Here is a 13,167-nt window from a genome sequence, read left to right as displayed (position 1 = left end):
AATTGAAAAAGTAGTCCTGTAAATGTTCACAACAACCATCTGCTGTGCTGCAGTTCAGTGGACCGGTTCATTCTCATTTCAGTTCTTAACAGACTGTGCTGTTTGAGATTGCAAATGCAGGGCTCAGCTTTGTTAATTTTTTTTTTTAATCCTATCATTTTTAAAATTTTTATTTTTGAATGGACATCAATCCTCTACTTCAGGACTGGATTTTTTCCTACTTTGGTATGTACTTCTGTAAGTATTTTGGCAGGTCACTTGGCCTGCTATTGCTAAAATATGTAGGCCTTAAGGAGTCAAACTTTATTGACAAGGTTGTATGCAGTCTACAAATGAGGAATGGAAACACCTACACAGTTTTGCATGCTGAAGTTGACTAGTGCATAAGAACACTTTGTGTCAAGCAAAGATGAACCTTCGCTTCCACTCCCTATTAGATTGCACTCACTAGACTTCTGACTATTGTGATTGACAGCATGATATGTAACACGTAACACAGGATATGATTTTTAAAAAGCGGCTTCTATTCCTGGTATGTTAAGCACAGCCAAGAAACAGAAACCATCCTAAGCAGAGTTTGAAGGAATGTATTGCTTAGAATAAAACCTTATCTTTAAAAACATTTCATTTGTTCTGAAAAATCATAGGGTTTTTTTTCCAGTGCCCCCAAATTTCCATTGTAGAAATTGGAAAAAGTCCCTTAGAGAGAGAGGGTTTTTTTTTTTTGCATTTCTCTTCCCCTTCTCCTGCCTTCATACCTCTAGTTATTACTACATTGGTATAAAGATATCTGTCATGGAGAAATGAAATTTTATCCAAGGCAAAAATGTGGTGTGAGTTGGGAGAAATGCCTACAGATAGTCTGGCTGCTATTTTCTTCTGCATACTTGAGTTGAATCATGTTGAAATATCTGTTTCAACATCTTGATACAATGCAAGTTGTTTCCCCTTGCTATCTGCCTGCTAGTTATTTGGGTTAATAAATGGAACAGTGATACTCATGGAGTCATAGAATCATAGGATTGGAAGGGACCTCCAAGGTCATCTAGTCCAACCCCCTGCACAATGCAGGGAATTCACAACTACCTCCCCCCCCCCACACACACCCAAGGACCTTCGCTCCCTGCCCAGAAGGTGGCAAAACCGTCAGGATCCCTAGCTGAACTGGCCTGGAGAAAATTGCTACCTGACCCCAAGGTGGCAATTGGCACTACCCTGAGCATGTAAGAAGGGGCCACAAGAACTAAGGAATGATGTAACCCTTCATGTCCTCTCTCTCGTGATCTGCTTACTCAGTGGCTTGGGAATCACAGTTGACTTTTTGACATATTACCTATGGTTCTTACCCAAATTGTGACACCTACCACAAGTAACAGGATAGTGAGCAAAGTAATTGCCTAGCTGGGCCTGTGTTTACATATAGTTCCTTCCTACCTTAAAACAGCAACTGCTGGAGAAACTGGAGGAGTGGTAATCTGTTAGCCTTCCTAAACTGTGTATTGTGGCTGGTACTTTCTAGTGATCATACTGTATTTTTGCTGACAATGTCCTAGCTATTGATGATACTATATTCACTTGCAGTGTGTCATCCTCCTTGGATCTCAATGAGAAAGGTGGACTATAAATCAACAACAACAACAATAATACAGTTCTATTGTTTTCTGGCTTTTATAAGCATATAAGAACATAAGAGAAGCCATGTTGGATCAGGCCAATGGCCCATCCAGTCCAACACTCTGTGTCACACAGTGGCCAAAAAAACCCAGGTGTCATCAGGAGGTCTGCCAGTGGGGAAGGGACACTAGAAGCCCTCCCACTGATTGCCCCCCCAAACACCAAGAATACAGTGCATCACTGCCCTAGATAGAGAGTTCCATCTATACCTTGTGGCTAATAGCCACTGATGGACCTCTGCTCCATATTATTTCTGGAGTTGACTGATGGTCCATCCAGTATTGGCTCTGATGGATAATTCAATAGGACCAGGTGATACTGAGAGATCACCGTTTCCTATCATTCACTTCCATTTGTCTAAATCTAGAGACACTTGAACTTCTTGCCAGTCCTGGCTAACAGCTTCATTTACCACCCTTTAAAAACCAGATGTTATGGCTATAAAGCAGGTCATAAAGCAACTATGACTTTGTGTTATATGGGCCAGCCAAATGATGAACTGGGGAGGTTGTGTGTGAGTGAACTAAAGTGTTTGTAGAAAAAACAGGTGGTTTGAGGCAATTGTAGAACTTGATACACTGCTCACTATGATATTTGCACTACTGAATGGCATTTTAACTGCTGCTTTCCTTAAAAAAATTAATTTCTTTTAATTTTTGGAATTAATTTTCTTTAATTTCCTTTTAAATCCCCCCTTTAAAACGATGCCTTCTGAAGAAAAATTACTTCAAAACAGTCGAACGTGTCAGTGATGTGGCTGACACAAGACAGTCTTACAGTATCAACAAATATCTTATTCTAGTCTTGCTTGCTAGTGACCTGCATGGCTACAGGCTTTTGTCTGGTTTAACTTTTCTGTCAATTTGTAGCCAGTAATCTGTAACACCGACATCTTGAGTCCTAATACGGTTCCTGGTCAGACTTCTTATTGCTGATGCAGGATTAGAGGAGCTCTTGATACTCTGAGGCAGGCACCTCTAATTGTTAATAAATCTATCTCTGACCTCTCACTAATTACAGTTTCCCAGTGAGCTGCTTCTGTGTTCCAGATAGAGGCAGAAAAGGCCCATGAGTCTTTCCTTCACAGTTCTGTGGTTATCTGAAGATTAGTTACTTAATTGAGCTAATTTCTCTTCCTTCTATGTATTTATCCTCCTGTGTTTCTGGTTTCCAGTGTCACTGAAAAATAAGACAAGAAAAGTATTTGAGTCATGTGATACAGTATTTTGGGATGGGGGGACAGCATGTTAATTCTCTACTTTGGTATTCAGTGTACGAGGGGTACTATAATGCATCTTGAATCTCAGTGAGAAAGGTGGGCTATAAATAGGCTTGCCAACCTCCCTGCAGTGGCTGGAGATATCCTAGAATTACAACTGAGCTCCAGGCCACAGAGATCAGTTCCCCTGGAGAAAATGGCTGTTCTGGAAGGTGGACTCTGTGGTATTATACATTGCTGAGCTGCCTCGCCTCACAAAGGTCACCCTCAGCTGGTTCCACCCTCCAGATGACCAAGAATTTCCCAACCCTGAGTTGACAACCCTAGGTATAAATAAGGTTGCCAGATCTCTTGCTGTGGCAGCAGGCGAAGAAAAAGCTGATGTCACATGCAGCATGACATCACTTCTGGGGGGAAAGTAGGAATTGATACCATATCTTTCTAGGAGTCACTGTAAATGATGGTTTTACCAGGCCTGGCAACCCTAGTTGTAAATAAAGGAAATAAAAGAAAATAAATATTCTCCATACCCCCATATTAACACTCTAGGGATCCCTTATTTCTTCAGTATGTGGACCCAGAAGACTGTTTGCCTGTCTGACAAACAGACTGCCACATAAGTCATTAGGTGACACGTTAGCAGAAATGGCATTGAGGTGTATTTTCATTGAAATTTGAACACATACCCTTTACATGTAAAGGGTTACCATACTTAGGATAATTTATTATTATTATGAAGTTAATAGAGAGCCAGTTTGGTGTAATGGTTACAAAAAGGCTTTTTGTATTGTAGGGAGGGGCTCTCAGATGATTCGCTAATGAGTTAAGGACCATAGACTTCACCACTGTGTTGCCTTATGTACTATCTGTTGTCTTAAATATGTGCTTCTATGAGCTGCCTGTGCTTCATGTGGTCTAATGTCAGCCCTAGAATTGCTTATGTTCTGTTTCAGCATTTCTTCAACTCTGTATTGGATTCTTACTAATGCTATGTCTTTGTAAACTTGTGTTTATTTACCCTATGGCTCTGTTTATGAAAAAATCCTTGATGGTACTGGTCTCACACTGTGTAATCCGCCTTGAGTCTCAGTGAGAAAGGTGGAATATAAATGACATAAATAAAAGTAAATAATAAAAATAAATAATTTGAACACGTACACCCTTTACACTTAGGATAACACTTGGGTAGGCTGCTGAGAAGACAGATAAAATGACTTTGGGTGGGTGTGGGCTACCATTTGGTCTCCCATGCACAATACTTTATATTTCATATCACGAACAGATAGGGCCGCCTGCTCTGAGGTAAATTCCTGGAGGTTTGGGGGCAGAGCCTGGGGCTGGGAGGGTTTGGGGAGGGGAAGGACCTCAGTGGGGTATAACGGCATTGTGTCCATGCTCCAAAGCAGCCATTTTCTCCAGGGGAACTGATCTCTGTAATCTGGAAATCTGTTGTAATTCTACTTCAAAGACAGGTGGTACTCATTTTAAATAAATAAAAAGCCATAACTGACTTAGCAGCCAGTAAGAAGCCGCCGTTGTGGGACCAATGTTCCCACAGGGCTGCCCCGCCCACATTTCCATGACATTTTGTGGCTCTCCTCTTGCAGTAACTCTCTAATTTATTTCGAACTGCTTTTTCTATGCAGGGTAGACAATTTTGGGCTTGGGCTCTTGCTTCAAACCAAGCAGATCAAGCGCATGGTATCATCCTATGTTGGGGAGAATGCAGAATTTGAACGGCAGTATTTATCTGGAGAACTGGAAGTTGAGCTTACACCACAGGTAAGCTGTTGTCCTTAAGAGGTGATTGAGTGTGTGTGTGTGTGTGTGGCCTTTTATAGCAAATAGCTGTAGCCTTGGCTTATTCCTTAGTTCCAATGTTTATCTTAAGGGCCTAGACTGTAGGATAATGAATTCTGTGCTTGCGTTTCATGGCAGTACATGATCTTACAATACCACTGCAGACATGTTCCAAATTGCTTATATATTAGTGTCAGCTTGCTTAAAACATTATTTCACCTGAGTTTTAGGGGTTCCCCCCCCCCCTGAAATATTAATGTCTTCCATGGTGGTTGGCTTTTGAAATCTTTTTAAAGTTGTTTACTTGTGGCATGCTTGTGAATTCAAAGCCCATTCATATGCAGCGCTTTCTGTTTAGTGGGTTATTTCTGCAAATTGGAGCGGTGCTTGGTCTGTCAGTAGAAGTATAGCTTGTAAATGTTAAATCAGTCTGGGTACTGCAGGACTTTATAGTCTGCGGGAGCAATTTGCATGTCTAAATTGTTCACACGTACGGGAACCTCTGGAAGATAATGCATACATTTGTGTGGCAGCTGAAGTGCTGATTGTTTTCCCCAACAGTTTCCTCAGATGCATTCAAGATATTGAATGCAGAAAGTCATGAATAACAAGCCTAACACCCCTGAAAAATAGCTTCTCCATCAACTTTAAAGGGAGAGCTGCAAAGAATGTTCTCAGTTCATGCAAATTAAGAAGCCCCGTGTACCTGAATAGTGTCCAATTTGTGCTGTGGTTGTATAATTACCTACTTTGCATTATGCAGACATTTCTTCCCCTTTGCAAGGGAACTGTGCTGTCCTCAGGCTGGTAATCCTAGTTCTCTGGAAAGGGTAGTTATTGGTTCATGGATGTGGTTCCCAAGAAGAGTGCCTGTCATAAACTACATGAAGAGCTGTATGAATGAATTATATGGTGGGCTACAATAAATGAAAGAGGGTTAGCTTAGGCAAAGGTTGTCCCTGTTTTTCGTAGGAGTGTTTAGGGAGGGAGGTAGATGAGAACTCTTGACTATAGGTTTTTTTTAATATGCCGGGGAGCTCTAGAATAAATATAATAGCTGCCATTGTGTGGATAAAGCTGACTCACCAAGTGAGCGCTAGTATTTTCTGTTTGGACCTTCTCTCTGGGAGGAAAGTCCAGACTTTATTAGGTCAGATATATTCACTTGGTATCCTAAGCTGGTGGCCAATTAAGGATCATTTTAGCACCGAATTTTCCCAGACAGACAAAGCCATTTTGCCTGTACTCACTGGCTAGCAAGAATCTTCACACAGTGGAGGGACACAGTCTCTTCTACTGCCTGCTTTAATGCTGATGAGTGCTCCAAGCAGATTGTTGTTGTTGTTGTTGTTGTTACTACTACTACTACGACTACTACTACAACTACTACTATTTCATGATTTTTCTCTTTCTCAAAGGGGAGAGATATTGCATAATCACCCTGCACGTGGCTGGTTAAGTCATGTCATATCACACATGAGGTTATCTGTAGGTGATGCACCCATTTTTCCAGCAGAGAATATGTAAACTGGACCATAATAAGTGGATCTGAGTAATAAAAGAAAACAACAGCTATAAAAAAGAGGAGTGAGTTTGGGTAAATAGGGAGATGAGAAAGTCTAAACACTTTTGTCTGTCATATTTATTTATAGCCTACCCTTCTCATCAAAATTTGGGGTGGTTTTTTTTTTTATTACAAAATGCACAAAATGCTTTTTTACCCTTTTTCATTGTTCAAAGCCCATATGCAAGGGTGAGGAGCTGTGGCATAATGGCAGGCATCTGTTTTTTAATGCAGACTGTCCCAGATATTTCCAGTTAAAAGAATTGGATGTGGCTAATGAAGATTGCAAAGGGGTAGCCAAGTTAGTCTGTCATAGCAAAAATAAGTCTAGTGACACCTTGAACATTTATTTCAGAATAGGCTTTTATGAAGCACAGTTTACTACTTAAGATATGTGAAGGGAAAATCACACTAGGAAAATTATGGGGACAAGGAGGGGTAGGATTGCCAGGGTTTGCCTGACAATGAGCAGGAGAGTATGGGGTGGGCAGAGATATGAGGAGCTAGCTAGCAACAACAGTGTGACTCACTTACAGGAAAAACCCAGAAGTGAAGTCCCACCTCTCTAGGAATTGCCTAAAAATCTATGGTTTTACCATAGAATTAAAAAAAATCTTTAAAAAATCGACAGTAAATCCCTAGATTTTTCTGGTGATTCCTAGAGAGGCGTGACTTCACTTCTGAGTTTATACTGGAAATGATGTCATGCCTTTGGCCCCGTGGCCATTTGAAAAAAAAATCTCCTGCTGCCACTCCAAGTGGCAGTGAGAAACAAGGGGCAGGGAAACCTTGATCCCCACCAGATAACTGGCAAACCTACAGGATGAGGAGGATCTGAGGAACAAAGGCTTTGTATGAATTCTGCCAAGAATCTTGTAAGTGTACATTCTCAGTGTAAGGAAGAAAAGGATGAGTGAGATAGAAAGGTTAGGTGTGAATTCACCAGAGCCACTGTCTGCCAGTCAGGGTAGTCAGCACTGACCTTGATAGACCAGGGCTTTGGCATGATATAAAGCCGTTTTACATGTCTAACGTAAGTCATAAAATAATTTTACTTTGCAGAGGTTCAATATGGGATTTATACCATCAGTGTGAAATGCTGTGTGCACATGTGTGCACACGTGTATATTTTTCTCTCTCATGAAATCATCTTTGACTTCTTGCTCTTTTACCTACCTTGAGTTCTTTGGCTCATCTGCATTTATTTATTTATTTGTACAAAGAGGATATGTGACATCAGAACCGTTCAGCCAGTGGCTTAAGGGTTTGAGTTCTAAGGTCCACCCACAGCTTTTGGGGAATGAAACTCCATAAGAAACGCTTGCATGTACTTTGAATAACTCGTAGCTGTGCTTTTTGAGTCTTTGTGAAGACCAGCAGATGGCACTAACTGCTTGTTGTTTATATAGAAGGATACTTGCAAAGGTGAGAAGAATAGTGGTTAGGTTGGATCCTGAGGATGTTCTTTTCAGTCATCAATGCTGTTACATTCTCATCAATTTCTCTTCTGCCAGGGTACACTTGCTGAGCGGATTCGAGCAGGGGGGGCAGGGATCCCGGCTTTTTATACCAGCACTGGCTATGGAACATTGGTGCAAGAAGGAGGGGCTCCGATCAAGTACAACAAAGATGGTTCTATCAGCCTTGCCAGTGAACCGAGAGAGGTACAGCATACTTTGGGATCTGAATATACATGGGGAGTTAATACTGCTAGGCATCAACTCTTTGCAGTTCTTAGCATAAACTCCCCCCCTTACAACATGTCATCAAATCAGCTCTTAAGGAAAGCAACCTGGGTTGAATCCAAGCAGCTTTTCCACTGGTTAAAAAGAGAAGAGGAACCACCAAAATGTTATGCTGAGACTTATGGGACATGAACAAAAGCTGTGTGGGATGGGGGCTGTAAGAAGGAGCGGAATTGGGCAAGACTGAGAGCCAAGCTACAAGTGACGCCTGGCACAGGTTGGACACTTGTCAGCTTCCCTCAAGTTTTGATGGGAAATGTAGGCATCCTGGTCTTGCAGCTGTAATGGAGAGCCAAGCTGTAAAACCAGGACGCCTACATTTCCCATCAAAACTTGAGGGAAGCTGACAAGTGTCCAACCTGTATAAGGTGCCACTTGTAGCTTAAGTGAAAAAACTGGCTGGACCCAACCCACTGGTAGACAGAGTGGTTGGTTCCGCCTCTGCAATGCAGAAATGTAATTATTAGCTTTGCTTCTTCTGATTTCAGGCAATGTGTCCTAGAAGGCAGGCTGTTTTCCTGCTTCTTTTGGTCATTCTTTCTGTCGCTCTTAAAATGAGAGTTCCAGTCCAGAAGTGGGAATTGTCACTTAGACATCCTGACAAGAAGTTCATGGCCGTTCTGAAGGAAACTCCTCTCCTCCCATATGTTTTCTAGAATACATGACTTGCATCCAGCATGTTTATGAAAACTGCCTCTTCTGTCTTGTGTTCTCTAGTCTTCTTGAACATGGACTGGTAATGCTGTCTTCATTAAACCAGTTGCATCCCAGTTCAGATGATATTCTCCCTCCCTGCACATGGTAGGGTAGTGGGATTGCATCAGCCCTTCCTACCGGCCCGTACCACCTGCATAACATTTGAACAGGGAGGCAATGTGATGGTGTGGTTAGAGTAATGGACTGGGGTCAATTACTGACTCAGTCCATGAAGGTCAGTAGGTGAACTTGAGCCTGGAAAATCTCTTTTGTTCTAATCTGCTTCACAGGGGCGTTGATGAGAGGGGTGGAGAGAATGAGATCACCTTCTTCACAGCTCTCTACAAGAATATGTACAGCTCTCCATAGGAATAGTGGGATATACACGTGAAGAATGAATTAATAGAGCATATGCATGTAAACTCCAACCAATAGGCTTAAACAGCTCAATCTATTCTAGATAAAATCTGAAATTATTGTATTATGTACATTAGTTTTTGTGTGCGTACACCATCATGGAAAGTTATGCCCCTATGTGAATGTCTGGTGGTCTTGGAGAAAGGGTAGGTGTGATGTTCTCTCCACCCCACCACTTTTAGTAGAGCAGGCCAGGGATATCTCGACCAGGTCAGTGAACATGCAAAGAAGAATTTTTCATCTATTAGTTGTAGACCTTACCAAGTTTCAGAGTTGTAAAACGTTTTTCCTGCACTTGCCTGATTCTTGGTGACCTGTGTGGCATTTGTAATTTTTTTCATGTTGCTATTTGTGCCCGAGTTGTACCTTTGAGCAGGAAGCAACAAAGTCTTCAGAACAGAGCAAACAATACATTTTAAATAAACTTAGCATGTTGCAGTCTGTTAACCACGTGTTTAAATTTAACTCTAAAACATGGCTATCTCATATCTGGAATTGTTCATTCCAGGCTGTAAATAGTGATTCATGCAATTTCTGGCCTTTGAGGAATGTCCTTCTCCTTCAACTGTAATGGTTGATACACTTTTGTATTCTGTCTTTCTTCAAGCAGCTTAACTGGTGTAGCACAACTTTGGCAGCCTGTGAGGTGGTGAGTGATTGCCCAAGGCCATGTATTGAGCTTTGTAGCCTAAGTGTTCCCAGGTCCAATGGAGTACTTCGTCTACTACACCATAGTGGCTGAGTGGCAGCTTGTCGCTCAGTCATCGTGAGTGGGGAAAAAGAGGCTATGGCTACGGTCCAGAGAATTGCATTCCTCTCCAACTGAATTAGCTGTCCTTTCTCTCTTCTCTTGTCCCCCTTCCCCTAAACACGCCAGCAGACTCACCTTTTGGGGTTTTTTGTTTATTTTAGGTAAGGGAATTTGATGGCCATCACTTCATTATGGAAAAATCAATCACGGGAGATTTTGCACTAGTCAAGGCATGGAAAGCTGATCGTGCTGGAAATATAATTTTCAGGTATGTTATGTTCATCGAGCAGAGCTCGTTTCCCCTAGTGCAGCGGTCTTCTGGGAAACTTTGGGGCCCCTCTGAGGCTTATTAGGACATCCTTGCTTAGAAGATCAGTAATGGCTGAATAAGGGTCTTTCCTGCCAAATAGCATGAATTTTTGTCTGCAGTATGTAGCCATGGAAAACCTGTTCTAGGATACAGCTTCATTTTATGTGGGGGAAGCCCATTTGGCTTGCCCAGTGCTCTTGCGCACACCTTAAAACATGTCCTAGAGTCCCTTGCCATGATACAGGGATTCCATAGCAGTCATGTTCACCAGCGGATAGTGGCTTCTCTGGAAGGAGAAAGTTTAGAAACCTCTGCTCCAACAATTTGGAAACAGGACAGATTTTTTTTTATCAAGAAAATTGGGGCTGTGCCTGGAAATCAGGAGGTGTGACAAGGATCCTTACAGTTGGTTTCTGGGAGCTTAGGAGGCAGAGAAGGTGTTGCTCAGTTGACCAGGGAAGGCCTTATTTGCAAGCTTGGGCAATCCGCAGCCTTATGCTGCTTGCCAGTGGCAGTGAATACTGCACATTCCTTGTGTGCATGAAGAGGGCGTTGAGACGTGAGTGTGCCCTTGCTAGGCTAGCACCCTGATTTATCTTCCATACATGGTTCTATGCCAGGGAACATAGCGGGGTCATTCCCCCCCCCCCCGTTTGTTTTCTGAAAACTGCTACTTTTGACATGGGAGTTGTTCCAGAAGCAATTTTCAAGGTTGAGTAGGGTGATGCTCCTATTTAGAAAACAAAGAAAGGCGGCCTCTCAGGGCTTGCTGGATATGGGCTTAACTGTCTTCTAGAGAAGGGTTCAAAGTAATTATCTGCTAAGTCCCACAGTGATGACAATCAGAAAACTAATACATACCTAAAATCTTCTTTGCTGAGTGGCCATCTCTTGGGAGTCTGTAAAAATGTTGCTACATCTGGCAGCAATTAATTTAAAATGGGGAAGAAATCTGTATTTTCGCTGGAGATTTGGAGTAATAACTTGTATCCATCTTTTCTTCCTCTGTACAAGGTAAATGTTGAGTTTGTTGACAGGGTGGGGGCAAGGGCGGGGGAAAGCAAAAAATAACCAGTAGAGGGCAGTGGAAGTCTAAAATTGTATACTGTAGGAGAAGCTACAGGTAAATATCTTAAATAATGTTCATTAGTCTGATATTCAGCCTTCTCTACAGAGAGGCTTAAAGTAGCTTACAATATTATTAAGAAACATGCTCATAAAAATCCAGAAGAAGATATTAAAACAAGTAAAATAAATTATAATTATGTTTCAAAAGTCATATTCCAGTACTCTTGAACTTTGAGTAATACCGGCTGAGGAACCAATATTTTGAGACCAACATTGCCATGAAAAATTATGTTGGCCTCGGGTTAGAGTATGTGAAGAGTTCAGGTTCTCTTGCAGGTGGGATGGACGGCCTGGATGGGGAGGAAGGCGGGCAGAGAGCAGAAGGCTTGATGGCACATTTGAGTTTGTCTCTGCCGAATGTATGAAATTGCCAAGAAATACAGTCTGTTGCTCAGCAAAGCTATATAAATACTAAACCCTTGCTCTGTGTTAACTGTTGTAAGATGGCTGCATTTATATCAGGGAGAGGGAAAGTAGGGTGGAGTTACTTTGCAAGCAAGTCCTGAAAACCACAGTAATTTTAAAAGCGGGTTCCCCTTAAAAAAGCATTGCTTTAAAAAAGTCCCAGCTGCTCTTTTCTAATTCTGTTAGGCTTATGAAATGTTTCTCCCCCCCTGATATAAAAGGAATGTAGCCTGAATGCAAACAAAGTGTTTACTCTTTTAAACCACTTTCGTTTCTTACTCCTTCTGTTCCTCAAACAGGAAGACTGCAAGAAATTTTAACCAGCCTATGTGCAAGGCTGCCAGAACAACTATAGTAGAGGTAAGCTAGAACAGATTTCTCCCTCCCACCGAGCCCTTAATGTATTGTATATCAAAGCGAAGCTGACAAATCCTTCCAGTCATCCAATACATTTATAAACCAAAAGGTTAATGCATGGTTTAACGATAAGTTGCTACAACAATGCTGTTGGGCCACTCTGTGTTTATGCCTTTTCTTCTCTCCCTGTCCACTAAAAAAAGATCTCTTGCATGTACAATTGTTGCTTTAATTTAAATCAGTCTAATTGAAATCAGGTAAATGGGTTTGTTCTGATGCGGGGGCCTGTATGTCTTGTGAAGGATCTTGCAGATGTTTGAAAAGGGGCTTGATGTGAAATGTCTGCACAGAACTGTAAACTGATGTGATGTTCTCCAAGTGATGACACTGGGACAGTTTGTATTAATGTCACCTGCCCTAGAGATGGAAAATGGCAGTAGTTCAGCAAGGCTCACATTACTGTAAGCTGCGTTGTTGTTTGTTTTAAACATAAAACCTAAACACCTGTTTCGATTTCTCCAAGAAGAACTGATGGAAGTAGAAAAGCTCCTTAGACTATAGGGAGTAATTTGGAACACAATGCTCTTTTATTAAAAGGAACAAAAAAGATAGAAGGCAAAGCACCTTGATGTAGAAAGCTAGCATGTTGGAAGGAAGTCTCCTAATCTAGGTTTCAGCAGGACATGCCACTTTTCTGTATGTGCCGATAACAAGCTCTTGTGTTCACTCTCAGGCTGCATCCAGATGTCACAATAAACTGTTTGTATAACCCACTCAGGTTAGTGTACCAGGCCTAAGTAACAGTTCCTGGCTTATGTGTAAAACCCAGTTTATCTGAATATCTTTGCTCTCTCCCTCTCCTGGTGTCTTGTGTCCAGGAAGCTGCAAAGGGGGTAGTGTTATTCAACAAATTTTGGTTTGTGAATTTGGGTATCGCAACAAACTGCAGTTTGTGTGAATGATGGTTAACAAACCAGCTACAGACCTTAGTTTCAAATCCCAGGTTCTGTTCAGACATCACAACAAGCTGTGATGGGGCATGAATCTTTGTTCTGATGTTATGCCCTCTTTCCATCAGGCACATAGTACTGTTGAAGAATT

At 41.7% G+C, this 13,167-nt stretch overlaps 1 protein-coding gene across 1 annotated transcript in view; it reads left to right on the top strand.

The window, feature by feature from the left end:
• The window catches only part of OXCT1 (3-oxoacid CoA-transferase 1), an 81,267-nt gene that overhangs the window by 25,283 nt on the left and 42,817 nt on the right, over positions 1 to 13,167 (top strand). Inside the window, exons 4-7 of the mRNA XM_054986664.1 lie at positions 4,540 to 4,675; positions 7,772 to 7,921; positions 10,028 to 10,134; positions 12,009 to 12,069. Coding sequence (XP_054842639.1) covers positions 4,540 to 4,675; positions 7,772 to 7,921; positions 10,028 to 10,134; positions 12,009 to 12,069 — 454 coding nt within the window. The remainder of the gene's footprint in view (positions 1 to 4,539; positions 4,676 to 7,771; positions 7,922 to 10,027; positions 10,135 to 12,008; positions 12,070 to 13,167) is intronic.

Source organism: Eublepharis macularius, chromosome 8, assembly GCF_028583425.1.
Source record: "Eublepharis macularius isolate TG4126 chromosome 8, MPM_Emac_v1.0, whole genome shotgun sequence".
Lineage (NCBI taxonomy): Eukaryota > Metazoa > Chordata > Lepidosauria > Squamata > Eublepharidae > Eublepharis > Eublepharis macularius.
This window is presented reverse-complemented; position numbering and strand designations above follow the sequence as displayed.